This window comes from Catharus ustulatus, chromosome 11 (genome assembly GCF_009819885.2).
Source record: "Catharus ustulatus isolate bCatUst1 chromosome 11, bCatUst1.pri.v2, whole genome shotgun sequence".
Taxonomy (NCBI): domain Eukaryota; kingdom Metazoa; phylum Chordata; class Aves; order Passeriformes; family Turdidae; genus Catharus; species Catharus ustulatus.
In genome coordinates this window covers 7,204,215-7,218,788 of record NC_046231.1, presented here as the reverse complement: position 1 = coordinate 7,218,788, position 14,574 = coordinate 7,204,215, and the positions used below count along the sequence as shown (strand labels likewise).

At 42.5% G+C, this 14,574-nt stretch overlaps 1 protein-coding gene across 2 annotated transcripts; it reads left to right on the top strand.

The window, feature by feature from the left end:
* The first annotated feature begins 447 nt into the window (after nucleotides 1-447).
* CCNE1 (cyclin E1) lies at nucleotides 448-12,372 on the top strand. 2 transcript variants are annotated; one of them, XM_033070020.1, is made up of 11 exons: nucleotides 448-475; nucleotides 584-674; nucleotides 881-949; nucleotides 7,179-7,321; nucleotides 7,397-7,532; nucleotides 8,321-8,467; nucleotides 9,201-9,296; nucleotides 9,648-9,782; nucleotides 9,864-9,975; nucleotides 10,061-10,218; nucleotides 11,033-12,372. In XM_033070020.1, the coding sequence occupies exons 1-11, from the start codon at nucleotides 462-464 to the stop codon at nucleotides 11,153-11,155; spliced, it is 1,224 nt and encodes a 407-aa protein (XP_032925911.1). In that variant the 5' UTR covers nucleotides 448-461; the 3' UTR covers nucleotides 11,156-12,372. The 2 variants fall into 2 exon arrangements, with proteins under 2 accessions (XP_032925911.1, XP_032925913.1); XM_033070022.1 differs by lacking the exons at nucleotides 448-475; nucleotides 584-674 and adding an exon at nucleotides 4,682-4,809 and having other exon boundaries at nucleotides 892-949.
* Nucleotides 12,373-14,574: the final 2,202 nt, after the last annotated feature.

The following is a 14,574-nucleotide window of genomic DNA, read 5'->3' as shown; positions in this document are numbered from 1 at the left end:
ACCCCGCCCCCTGCCGCTCGCGGGACCCCGCGCTGCTCCCGCGCCCCGCCGGCCCCGCCCCGGCCCGCGCGCGGGGCCACGTGCGCGGTCGGGAGGCGGCCCCGCGCCGCCGCCGCGCGTTTAAATGTCCCGCCGGGCGCGGCCCGCGCCGCGCGCAGGGACGGGAGCGGCCGCGCCGTGAGGCAGTAGGCGCCCGGCGAGACCCGCCCGCGTCCCGCCCTGCCCCACCGGCCCGGCACCCGCCGACCACCCGCTCCCGGCCGGCAAGGGCCGGCGCGGCGGTGAGTGCGCGGCAGCGCGGGTGGGCAGGGGGCGGCCGCGGGGCGGGGGGAGCCGGTGGGGCCGGTCTGGCCGCCCGTTGCGCGCCTCCGCCGGCCTTTGCGGGGGGGTGTGCGGCCCGGGCCCGCTCGGCCGCGTCCCGCGCGGCGCTGGGCTCGCCCCGGCCGGCCACGGCGGGTGCCATGCGCCGGGAGAGGTGAGTGCGCCGGGCCCGCCTGCGCGGGGCCCTGCAGGCCGAGCGCCCCGCCGGACACCCCCGGAGCCTCCGCGGCCGGCGCTCGCTCAGCTTCTCCTCTCTCCGCAGCGACTGCGCGGACGAGAAGGGCCCTGCCAAGCGGGACGCGGGTGCGGAGTACGCCATGCGAGCCCGCAAGAGGAAAGCTGATGTGGCCACGGTGAGTGCAGGCCCGGCCCGGTGCCCGCGGGCCAGCTCCCGCCGGGCCGGGCCCCGCGGCCTCGCCGCCTTTGTTGGGGTGCGGGGCCCACGCGGTGGGGCCGGGCCTGCGGGGCTCTGCTCCTGAGGGACCGGGCGGTGTCACAGCCGCCAACAGCTGCTTGTCCCGTGGCTTGTGCTCCGGAAATCATATGTCGCTTTTTGTAGTTCTTACAGGATCCTGATGAAGAAATTGCCAAAATGGAGCTGACTAGAAAAAAACCGTGTGAAAAACAGGTAATTGAATTGGCTTTTTATGTAAATATTACAATCGTACTTAACCCTGCTCTTACTTTGCAGAACCTCGTTATTTATGTTAACGTGGTGCAGCAGGTATGCTGCTGCCACATGCTGCAAAGCAGTGGGCAAGGAGGACTGCTGGCCCTGGTTGGTGATGGAGTGTGCACCACAGTTCATATATTTGTTTTGAAGCCTTTGCAAGACACAAGGCCTGTGTTAGTCTGGGCTGTTATGTTAATGCTGAAGTGAGTTCAGCTGTCCCGGGTTTGAAGGGGTGTACCTGTCAAGCCTTTAGACCTACCTTGCTTGCATGTGCTTTCCTACAGAAATGCAAAAGTACAGTCACGTGCTTATGTACCTTGTATGGTGCTCCCATAGCTTGATGACCAAAGCACAAGACACTTAAGCATGCAGACGGAATCATCTCTTGAGGTGGTTCTCTTTGCAGTCATGTCTCTACTTCTCTATTGTCTTGCAGAGAGGAAAGCTTCCCCTTTTCTTCCAACATCAGCTCTATTCCCATTGACAAGGGTAATTATCAGACAGACTAAGTAAGGGGCTCCTGATTAGAGCTTGGAAGTGTACACTAGATACTCATGGTATAGTAAAATAGGCTTTGTTTCTGTGCAGAACAAAGGAGTATTTCTGTAAAGTCACTCTACCTGTGAAAATCAGTGCTGCTGTGGAGGTTGGTAGTGACCATTGCCAGCTTTCTCAGCAAGGCATGTAGAATGAGCTGACTTTAAAAGTCAAAACTAGTTTTACTTGTGTCCTCTAGTTCCCTTTGTGTCCTTTCCATGTTCTTGAAAAAGCAGATGCTTTTGGTTCTCTGTTGGATGCCCTGTTGGTGTGTGGTGTTGAAAGCATGATGCTTTTGTACCATGAGTAGCCTGTGCTCTGGAATAGGTTCGTTCCCCTCCTTTTTTCCCTGAACACACACACACCTGCTCAGTCACTGTCACAGAGACTTCAGCCTGTCACTGCACACGCAGGGTGATGCTGAAGTTGCAGAAGTCATGGTCAGGGTGTGCAGCCTGTCCTCATTTGGTAGGCGAGGCTGTGCATAATGTGGCACATCTAACCCGAAGTGGCAGCTGGAAGTTCTAAGACTGAAGTGCTACCATAACAGATGGGCATCATTGTTTGGAATGGCCTCTGCTTGTTGCAACTGCGTACACTAGTTATCAGTCAACATATTAAGCAGGGCTCAAATGGTGAGCATTTAATGAGGGGATCTCTCCTTCCCTTCTGTCTTTCTTTTGCACAGTATATTAAACTAATTTCTCACTTCTGACAAGGAAGAGCTGCCTGTCCTTCACTGCAGCTTTCTCCTTCACCGGAAGATTCATTCTGTTTAAACTGAGCAAGGCCTTCTTGTGCATGTTTATTGCATAATAACAAGGTATTTGTTAGAAAATCTCACCAGGGACTCAATTTCACTGTCCTGTAGGAAGACAGTGGAAGGAAACTTGAAGTATCTTTTGCATATGTTGACCTTCAACTTTGAAAACAGATAAAGCCTTCCAATTTTGTTTTGTTTGTGCTCTTGGCCCAGTAGCCATTCAGTGTAACTTCAGGAATGATAGGTAAACTAAAACTTAGATAATTTAGGCAGTAGGCATCAAAAATCTTTACTTGGGAATTTTTCAAGGTAATCATAGGATGCTGATGGAATTTCATTCTATAAACAATAAGTAATATCGTGCCTATATATCTTTCCCTACATAGAGAAGGTATTTTTGTTGTGACAAAGTAGCCAGATTGTTCCAGATCTGGTTAAAAAAGCTAACATTTGGCTGCACAGCAGCAGCTCTTCAGTCTATGGTGTGACACAAGCTATTCTCTGATATAAATTGCCATGGACCACTAATGAGAATATGTTTACTGTTCCAGCAGCAGTATAGCAGGCTGGAATGATAGCCAGGGCAACAGTTATTCTGTGGAGACACGACAGTTCTAAAATGCAAGCAGCTATAAATCCACTGCAGCCTATACCACATGACTTCTACATTAAATAAATTGTTTACTGACACTAGTTTATCCACAAGGCAAAATATCAGAGTCGCATCCCACTTTATGACATCTTCATAGTCAATTCATTAGTTTGCTTCTGTGGAACATAAGGCCCCAGTTCTTAATTAGGATGCCGTTACCCTTTATGTGATGAAAGGGTAGCTATATCATCAGGTCTGTGACAGCAGAATATTGCATAAATTCTGTGTTTGATTTTGGAGAACTGGCACTGCTGTAATTCTGTTAGCAATTCTCATACTAATTCTGGCTGCTTTCTGGGGATGAATATACTTCCAAGGCTCCATGTAAAACAAAATTCATCTAACTAGATTAGAATAATCTGTGTAATTGTGGTACAAGTCTCATGGTCACCTCCATATAAAATGAAGAATTGAATGTAGAAGTTAGTTTCTTTAGATGAAACTAGCAAATGTTTTCATATATAAAGGTGGAGTAAACTCTCAGGAAGGAGTTTTGATCAGTTCTTCACTAGATGTTTTCCAGAATCTGATTTTAGCATTGTCAAAGTGTTCCACCGAAGTGTTTTGGAAATATCCTCCAAAAAGTTTCTTTGACTAATCTAGATTAACTTTTGAAGATTCAATTAAAAAAAACAAAGCCCACAAAAAATGATTGTAAGCTATATCCAGGTTGAGAATCTGACTTGGCTCTAATCTGGATCACAACATTTAAACTCTTATTTAAAAGGAGTAGAAGCTCCTATGCTATTCCAAGAGGACTGAAACAACTTAATAGAGTGAGTTGATCTTTTCTGTCCTGTTTACTGAATCTGGAATTCCCTTATGTTGGCTAAGGAAAATTCAGTACTTGAAAGCAGTGCATCTTATGAGTGAAAAATATCTGGAATTATAGGTCTTGGTATTTCTGATGGGCAAACTAAGGCTGTGGACTTGGGAGTGATACCATTGTCTCTAGCATAAGGTACTGCTTTTAGGGTGACAGCCTGTTCTGCTGCCATTGATTTCCAAGCTGAAGAACCTCTGAGATTGCTGTTTGAATGCAGTTCTGTGTCACTCTCTTCCTCCTGCTGCACTCCTTGCTTTTGCTGGTGGAAGCTCATTCTGGTGGCTCCTAGCTTGCATTGAGGTGAACAAGTGTTTCAGCAGTTTGTACTTTTAGCTGTTTCTTCTTTGCTGGAGGCCCTGCCTGACCTATAACCAATAATCCCAGTGGTCACTGTTTATTTTTGTTTTGTGTCTGATCTATATACTAAAGGTTCAAAAAGATTAATTTCTGTGAATACTTGATGTTTGAATGGTGACATGCTGCAGGAAACTGAGGCCTGCTAATGTTTGACCTTTATAAAGACCCCACCTTTGAACTTGTGGGTTTTCTGTTTGGAACTGTATGGGTTTGGGTGCTCTAATGGGCTTACCACTCACCTTCTGCCCTCTTGGGACCTTCTAATGAACCTTCTCATGTGCTTAGTTCAGTTTCTCCACTCTGTGTCTTGTTCTTGGGTCTGAGACAGAGATCTGCATCTGATTAGTTGCTCCTGTACCTGGAGCATTTCTGTGGGTGTCACCAAGCTGTTTTGCTGGGCTCCACAAAGATTTGAAGAGGCCATTCTCCCCACTGATTTTTTTGCTTGCATGCTGCTTCGGCTACTGTTTGTCTCAGAAGTTAACTCAGGACTGTACTGTTTCCTCTGTTAGGCAGCACAGATTCTGGGTAACATCTGTTGCTTTCTGACAGGTCACCACTTTTGGATTGGCTCTGTGCAAGCCCAAAGGAAGTTCTTCATGGTTTCCTCATACCCTCCCCGCCTTAAACTGTTCCTTTTTTCAGTGGTGGCCCCTATTTCCTTACAGTTGCAGTGTGAGGTAATGCACTTTCTTGATAGTGTTTCTTACCTTTGATTGAGTGTCTTGCTAAATCTACTTTAAAGACTCAAGAGCTTTATTGATATGTTCATTCTCTCAACCAAAATCTATGCCAGAGTTAGGGTGCTCCCTCACCTACACTAATTAATTCCTGTCTCCTTCCCCAACAGGCTATTTTCTTTTGAGCTCTGTACATCAGTTTTGTTCTTGTCTCTAGCTAAGCTATGTACTTGTGGTGTTGCTCCCATCTTTTCCCCAGTGTCTTGTTAAGTGACATTATGTTGTCAAAAACTTTGTTTTCCCTTCTTTTCAAAACACCCAAGAGGCTCTTGAACTTTGATTTCTATTTCCTTGTAGAAAATTTAGGGTGGTGAATTATCTTTAGTACTGTTGCATGTGATGTGTCTGCTTTGAGAGCTTTGTGAGCAAGTCTCTTGTCCTTCAGAAGCTGTTGGTGTGGTAGGCACCTTTAAATAGATACTGTATAATCTGCTGCTTTATGTTTGCTGATTAACTGATAAGACAGCACTTCTCCAAAGGCTGTTGGCAGCTGGGCTTGCTGTGCAGTTTGGAGAACAAAGTGTGACTAAAGTCTAGTTTTGAGGGAGGACAAAAATCAACTTCAAGCAATGCCAATGTGACATTTTCATTAGAACTTTCAGTTTGTAAGGAGTCTAATTTTTAAGCTAAAGATATTCCCTTGTTTTGCCTCCTCCACCCACATTAGATCCTGGCATGGCTGGGTATGTAGCTAGGCTACATTTGCATGTAGAACTCCCAAGAAGAAAAAAGACCGGTCTGTGTCAGTAACTCAAAGTGCCTAGCAGTCTTAGCTGCGAGAGAACTGTGAAATGTGGTTTTTGTTTCATCAAGTCAGTGGTTTCTGTTTGTGAGACTGGTGCAGGGGGGAGCCATTTTGCTGGAAAGTGATGTCATATGTAAGAAAGATGGCAAAAATCAGCTGTGGAAGCTTTTTTTGCAAGAGGCAAGGTTTCACACAGTGTTTTAACTTGATAGTGCTTAATGATTCTTCTGAACTTGTTTTTAATTAATCTTTTTAGCACATTAGGAATCTATTAGGGAGTTCTGTCCTTTTAGTGGTGCAGATCAATTTGCAGCAAGATGTCTGACTTCAGTGTTAAATAGAAATGCCAAATTTTAATTTGCTTAAGCATGATGACACAGTGCTGGCTTTGTATTCTACTGCAAATAAAGTAGTATTTTTCTGGAGTGTTGTGTGAAGTGTACGAGATCCTGTTTAGGAGTTAGATGATAGAAGAGTAAACCTGGTCTTAAGTTATGGTGCAAATAAAACTTGAAATTACGTGACAGGTGAAGTTTTGGATATCTGGTATTTGCAGATCATGGCAGAATTCAACATACAAAATTATCAGCTTGGTAATTTAGTAGCAATTGCTGAACATGTACTTGGCTGTATTCTGAAAATTGGGTCACATATGGTTTGGGCTTTTCTTAACTCTGCTAAATGAATGAGTACAAAATTCTACAAACTATTTTGTTGTGTTCACTGTCTGAGATGCTTTGCATGAAAGCACAGCTTCAGGCATATTATCTAGATACCCCTTACCAAAATCCTGACCTCATATTTGGGTCTTTGAGTTCCATCTGCTTGTTCTTTACCTGAGGGCAAGTATTTTTTTGGTAAAAACAAAACTCGGCATGATAGTAAGAGGTTCTGATTTGGGTATCCCTCCATGAAACAGTTGTGGTCCTTCAAAAGGAGAATAGGGTGAATGTTCTTCAGCTTTACTTCCAAACTTGCTCTACTTATAAGCAACACCTCCTCTACTCAGCACAGGTGAGGCCACATCTGTAGTGTTGGAACATACAAGAGAGTCCAGAAAGGTCCATTAAGATAATACAGGAAACTGGGGCTGTTTAGCCTGGGGAAAAGGTGGTCTGTGGCAATTTGTGTCAATTGTTTATAACTGTTTGAAGGGAAGATGTGAAGAAGATGGGGCCAAACTCTTCTTTGTGTGATGGCACGAGAGGACACAAGCTGAAGCTGAAGAGGTTCCCTCTGAATATCATGGAACACTTTTTACTGTGAGGGCAGCCAGGCATGCCACAAGTTGTCCAAAATAGTTGTGGAGTCTCCATCCTGAAAGATACTCTAAAGCCTTCTGGACATGGTCCTGGGCAACTGGCTCTTGGAGGCCCTGTGTCAGCAGGGAGGCTGACAAAAAGACCTAGAGGTGCCTTCCAACCTCTACCATCCTGTGATTGTGCAGTTTAAAGAGATGAGACATGGGCAAGAAATTGTGACAAAAGCTATGAGAATTTTCTGTCTACAACTAAAACTATTACTTCAAAAAGCACAGTGTAAAATGTGCTGTTTGACTTAACAGATGTCCTGGAATAACATTCACGAGCATGCCCACATGCTGATTCCCACTCCGGACAAAGATGACGATCCTGTTCGCGTTGACTACTCGCGCTTTATCCATCTGAGCGTTGTTCCCACCAGAGCTACCCCACTGCCAGCTCTAGGGTGAGTGTGCTGGGCTGCTGCTGCTCTGCCTTCCCCTTGTCTCATGATCCTGGACTAAACATTGATCTCTCTTAGCTGGGCAAACAAGGATGATGTATGGAAAAACATGATAAGCAAAGAAGAGACCTACGTGAGGGATAAGTTCTACTTGCAGAGGCACCCCCAGCTGCAGCCGAAAATGAGAGCCATCCTTCTAGACTGGCTAATGGAGGTAAGCTTTTCTGTGCTTGTGAGTGTTTCAAGTGTGCTTTTGTTGAAGTGCACTAATAACTGTCATGAGTGCACTTCAGGAGCACGTTTAGCTCCAGATACTTGTCTTCATCTTAAATTTTGTCAATGAATGGCACCAAACTTAAAGAATGTGATGTATTGAACTGATGATTTGCAAACTGACAGTATATTGTTACTCATTTAGATTGATAGTGGATAATAATCAATTTGTCACTAACATAGGGTAAGCTTTTAAGCAAAGGATGAACAAATAATTAGAAAAGTCTCTATTAGAAGGAAGGTGGAAGCTCTGAGATCGGATCCATCTCACTGCCTTTTAATCTGTTTGTGTCATGCAGAATGTGCTACAACTCTTCTTGTGTCTGAGTCTTTTTTGCTGTTTGGATGACTTGGTGGCAAAATCCCTGTTCTTAATTTTAAAGTACTTGTGAGAATTTTCTCTTTTGAGGTGTTGGAATGATAGATCTTTGCAAAAAACGAACTGATGCTCTGACATTTTTGGAAATGTGGTTGCATTTCCTAGAAGGGTTTTCACTCTGATCTTTTTTTTCCTTGGAAGTTACTGTAATGGCAGTCATCTTATGTCAAAGGAAACTGTTTAACTCTTGCACTTAGTTAACGTGTTACTTCACAATAGCAGTGAAGTTGAAAGCCAACAAAAATTTTATGTCAATCTCATTGTTTTTTAAAAATACATATGTAGCATCTAGTTTTAACTAACTGTTTAACTAACACTGTTCTTGACCTTTGTAATCTCTGTCTCTCCAGGTATGTGAAGCCTACAAACTTCACAGAGAAACTTTTTATTTAGCACAAGATTTCTTTGATCGCTTTATGGCAACACAACAGGATGTTGTAAAAACACTATTGCAGCTTATTGGTGTCACTTCTCTATTCATAGCAGCAAAGCTTGAGGTAAGTATCTCCAGCTTAACATAACAATGTGAATGGACACAGAGCACACTTATTGGATGCTGGATTGTGGAAAGCTTTATGGAGTTAGTTGCTATCATTTTTTCAGCTGGGAGACAGAAAATTTTTTTTTCCCCTTGTCAGTGTTCCTGGTTTTTCAGAAGTGGGTAAAATTATACTGTGACATTAGCTAGTTTTCTCATTAGGGAACTTAGTGTTAGAATAAATCTAAAGTTTTAGTTGCAGTTGCTAAATGAATTTTTGACTGCTGTATACAGAGACCACTTTTTGCAATTTCACTGCAATAGAGTACCTGCTGCATGATAGTCTGAGCTATTTACTGGAACAATTTGAACTACTAAAATACACAGTGCTTTTTCAGTTCTTAGTTATTCAAGAGAGCTACTGTTCAGTCTGTTGTTAAGCAAGAGAGAATAAGCATTTTCTTTGAGATGTTTAAAAAATCTTGATGTCAGTTGTGATACAGTCACAGTGGTGCTGTAGTCAAACAATGTAGGTTTGTACTGATCCATCCAAAGTGAAAGTTGAAGGCTGTGATAAACAAGAAATCTATGTCTATTAAAGGCAGAGAGCACCAGGATTTAGATGTCCCCTTCCTGTTTTGGAAGGCTGAGGCAGTGTTTGTTCTGTTTATTTCTTTACTTTTTGTTAAAGTAATGCATGAAATTAGTTGCAACCTTTTCTACAAATTAAATGCTTATCTCCTATTTTTCAGGAAATTTATCCACCGAAGTTGCACCAATTTGCTTATGTTACAGATGGAGCCTGTACAGAAGATGAAATCATCAGTATGGAGTTGATTATTATGAAGGTAATATTTAAAAGTGGAATTAGTTTTTAGAAATGTATAGCATAATCAGACTAAAAGCAGAGCTCCTCAGTTAATCTTAGGTGCTGCTAAGAGGCACAGTTTCTCTTACTAATTAGAAAGTAGTGTTTTCTCCAGGTAACAAGTGATCTAAAGCATCCACCAGCATGTATTACAAAATTATTTGTTCCCTGACTGCATCAACAGGAAGAACTGTAGGAGAGTATTTGATTTGCATGTTTTAAAGATGACTTAACCAACTGGAATTAGAGCTTCTGATTGTTAAACCATCTTGCAGGTTTAAGTTAGGAACTTAAATTGGCCCTGAAGTTTTGTGTATGTTTGTTCTTTCAGGCTCTTAATTGGAACTTAAATCCACTGACAGTTGTATCGTGGCTAAACATTTACCTGCAAGTTGCATACTTAAATGATCTTTATGAGGTAATGCTGCCACAATATCCACAGCAGATATTCGTACAAATAACGGAGGTAAGACTGATTTCCTTCAAATGCTGTTTCACCTGAAAAGTATTTTTGTGTCAGGCTTACTAAACATCTATTGTCTTGTAGCTCTTGGATCTCTGTGTGCTGGATATTGGCTGCTTGGAATACACCTATGGAATACTTGCAGCTTCTGCTTTGTATCACTTCTCTTCATCTGAGTTGATGCAGAAAGTTTCAGGTATTGGCATTTGTAAACTTAAGTCTTGCGTGTTGACAAATGTTATGTCTTCAATGCAGGCAGATGAACATGTCTTCTGTTGCAGGTTATGAATTCTGTGAGATAGAGGACTGTGTGAAATGGATGGTCCCGTTTGCCATGGCTCTAAGGGAAGTAGGAAGCTCCAAACTCAAACACTTTAGCGGGATAGCTCCTGAAGATTTGCACAATATACAGACGCACATGAACAGCTTTGATTTGCTGGTATGTATGTGCAGAATGAAGACAAAATCCTGTCTCTGAAGTCTTGTTTCTTTGGTTAGGATATACAGTCAACTTCAGTGAAGCATTAACAGGTTGAGACTGAAGGTAGCAGTCATAAGGTTGCAGTCCAGATGAAAAATTCTTGAGACAAAGACTTGCCTTGGGGCTGACTTGTTCAGTATTTAGTTTAAAAAGGTGATTGTGCCTTCAGTCTCTCATGTGAAACAGTATATAATTACCCTAGAAATCAGAAGCATTTCTCTACCTTTGGGGATACTTCAAATACCATGTGTTAGGCCTTTCTCTCTAGGAAATACCACTAATATAGTCTTGTCTGATCTAGAGAAAAATAAAGATTGATCACTTGAGACTGGTCTAGTGGGACTGTTACATGACAGTGGTCATTTACAAGCAGTGGAGCAAGAGGGCTTTTTAGTGTGAGAAACTTGCAGAGGGTCAAAGTCTTGTTCAACAAATTGTGGTTTAAGCTATTTGGCTTATTTTTTCTCTTTAGGTTATTGAATTGTAGGTAGAAGTTAAAGTTCTTCCTGCTCAGTTGTTTCTGAATTTTGCTTTCTTGAAAATACAGTAGTGCTTGTATGTTATAAATACCTAATGCTAATCATCACATTCTAAAAACTAATACTGATCTCTTGGAGTTGTACCACAAGTAACTACTGTGCACTGTGTGATTTATCAGTTACTGGTGGAAGGGTTAGAAATGGATATCTATCAGATTATAAAACACTGAATACTATTGATCTGTTGCATAGACACCCAAGTAAAGATTTTTTTCTTTTTTGTGTGCTTTCAGGACAGAGCTCAAGCAAAACAAGCCATATTGGCTGAGCAAAATAGGACTTCACCTTTCCCCACTGGTGTCCTTACACCACCACAAAGTAGTAAGAAACTGTCTTCTGGACTGCAATCAATATGACTTTAGGAATTGTTGATGGACAATTTTGCTGAAGTGCCTATTCTGCTGGTTTTAGCTCCTGCTCCATTACAGAAATGCTGCCAGTGAAGTTCATAAGCTTTCATGGAATCTGGAAAGGAAACCTTACTTTCATGTGACGGAAGTTTTTCTATTTGAAATAGTTTTATTGAATGTTAAAATATTTTAAAGAAATGGATCAAGTACACCAGCCACTTGAAAGAACACTGAAGTGTGCTCCAGATGCTGCTAAGGAGGGTGATGCTTGATCAACTGTTCAGAAAAAGGGCTTGAAGTTTAGATTAGTTACTGTGCCTGTGTGTCCCTTGTTGACAAATGGGCAAAAAGTGCTGTGGAAGACATTTCAAAGCCTCTTTTTTGAATGGTTGGCTTACAACTTGATGCCTTTCAAAAAACTTTTTATTGTAAAAGCTGCTATGTCTCTGTGTATTCATTTTTAATAAAAATGCTGTCTAAGACAGCTGGTTTATGTATAGTTCTATATTTCTTTTGACTATGATCAGTTAAGATTTTTTTCAGACTGTGACCATTAAGTGTGGGAGTTGGGGATTAATAGTGTAGTAACTATTGCTTTATTTATTTACCACTATTGATTTATCCATGGAAACTTCTTTATTTAGGTACTAAGGTGAAATTGTCATGTTGGGCTACTTGGATTTCCTCTAGCCAGGTACAGGAGGCTGGGGAGGGGATAATAAACATGACAAATACATGGGGAATCCTTCCTTAATACTCTGTAATTATCAGCTTACTGGGAAATTCTTGAATCAGGTTGTGTGGATTGTTACCCCTTGAGTGTTGGCCAGTGAGAGGTGGTCAGTAGGAAAAGTCTACATCTTAAATAATCATTTAAACATTGGGCATTTGGCACAGTATTTGACAAATAATCATGTGTGCAAAGTAAAATGCTGGAGAGGTATGTGCCTTTTTACAGGAAAGTTTTTGACCTTTGCAATGTCTGAGAATCAGAGCTCCTAGTGAAACATTTTTTGGAAACTTACGGTTCTGGAGAAGAGTGGAACACTTAATGGTTCCTGGTTTTTTGCATGTTTTTTGGTGCTTGCTTTGAAGGACTGTTCTATAACACTGAAAACTTGTGAGACTACCAGGGTTCATCATGTCCTGCTGCAAATAACTTAAATGCTACAATACTTAATATTTCAGGAAGCTCCTCTTCTGTTGTTGGTTAGATTTTTTTTTCAGCAATAGTTTCCAGCAAGGCTGCTTTTTATTATTTTTTAAAGTTATTCTGCTATTTTCCCTGACCCAGTATTTCTGATAAATGTTAAAGCTTTAATGTAATAAAAATGCCAATGGTAATCAATAGTAAGCAAATTCTTTGGTGCTGCTGGCTTTTTTTCATTGCAATGAGTGGTTGTAAGTTCTGTGTTAACAAAACAAGTGCAAATGTGAACTGAGCATGTTTGCTGGTGCCAGTTTAGAGAGGTTTTAATTTCTCAGAGAACTGCATGCCCTAGACAAAGGGGATATGTAATGTTTGCTGATTATTGAAAGATTTGCCAATTGGTACTTTGTCCTTAAATGCAGAACACAGAATGGGGGTGAATGAGGAAAACTAATCCTCCTGAAAGGTAATCTCTAGATTTCATTCCTAAATAACCAACCACGCTTCTGTGCTAGGTCTTTTGGAGTTGGATTTCAGATCTTTGTCCCTTTTAGATGTTTCACAACAAAACCACAATTCCATTTTTTAATTTCTAGCTGTCCTCTTAAAAATGGGGATTGCATTTAACTGTTCAAGAAAATATCTGTAGTAATACCATAGATATGATAAAGTCTTAACTTTTCATTCAAGCTGAATATTGAACTCTGGTAAATGCCTGTGCAAGAGTGAGTGTAGATGCTCCATGTGTTTCTGGGCTGTGTGGGAAACCAGGATCTGAGAGACAGATACACCTATGAACTGAACTTGTTCAGACAACAGGCCTCTCTCTAAATGTGATCTTCTGCATCAGATGGTAATCCTGCTAATTTTACAATTCTTTCTTTTGCAAAAGGTCAGCCTTTATTGTCATTATTCTGATGGAAAGCAGTTCAGAGTGTGGAGATCATGGCTTTGCAATTCCCCAGGTAGGAATGGAGTCACATCCCAGAGCTGCAGCACATCCCAGCTGGAGGGTTTTACTTTGAGAGCTGTTTTCTTACTTTCTCATTATTTCTCATCTTTTATAAGAATCTGTTTGTGGTTGTCTATTGCAACGTGTGGCTACTGTGTCTCTGGTGCTCGCTTTCTTGGGTAGCTTGAAAAAAATTTGTATTGGTTGCCACAAGCTGAAAAGAAGTTTAGAGAAGAGTGCAAGTAATTTTTAAGGAAGATAGTTGTCCCTATTAGAATTAAGACCCAGCCACCTCCAAGAGGGAGTTTGCTCCCTATTTCTTTGCTTGTGGATCCTATTCTCCTAAATTCTGATCCTGGCCCAGTCTGGTGGGGGGAAATAAGGGGTTAGTTGCCTGGCTAGGTAAGAGAAAAAGGTTTGGGTGTTTGGGCTGAAGTTTGTGCAACAAAGATAGGCTAATACCAAATCCTATGCTCCTGCAGACTCTGCCCCAGATGTGTTGCCCCAAGAGGTGGGGAGAGGTCTCCAGGGGTGAACAGCTCTAGAGTGATGCAGGAGGGGCAGCACTGGGAGACCCTGAGAAAGTAATTTAGCTGTGCAATGCTGCACACTCCTCAACTGGAAACTGTCTCTCTTTAATAGCTCCAGACCAGCATAAAGCATGCTGCAAAGTAAATTGAATTTGCAGTAACCCAGGTGGTGCATGATTATCTTCTCCTCCTGAAAGGTTTGTCATAACAATGCATCAAACCCTCACCTTGGTCTGAAAGCTGGGGGGCATCAGAGAAACCAAACAGAAATAAATCCAGTGCTAATTTTGCATTACTGCTACTGTGAAATTGGAAGTTGGGGGTTGCTATGGGTGTATGGAAGGAAACAGCCCCAGATGAACTGGGGTGGAGAGGAGCAGAAAGGATGGAGGCATGGTGGTCCCTACTGAGTCAGCCAGATGCTCAACTCTTGTAAATGCTGTAGGTACCTAACAGAAATAGTTACTGGCATAAACAGTTCACAGAAACAGTTCTGCATTGCTTGTCTGCCCTAAAGCAGGAGGGTGGTCTTTCTCTGGTTCTATTTCTAGGTTTCAAGTCAGCATCTCCTCTTGGTTCTCAGGAATGACAACACCAGGGATTTATTACATCCCTGCTTGCACAAGGTGGAGGTAAGAGCCAGCCCTCAGGGCCTGGCTCAAGCTTCTCTCAATTCCTGGGTGCTATTTGCTGCCCACACAGTGCAGCAGCAGCAGCCTGAGCCCAGGAGGCTGGGTGGGTGAAACACTCCATCCAGCCAGGCTCAGGTCAAACCTCACTGCTGGTGCACCAG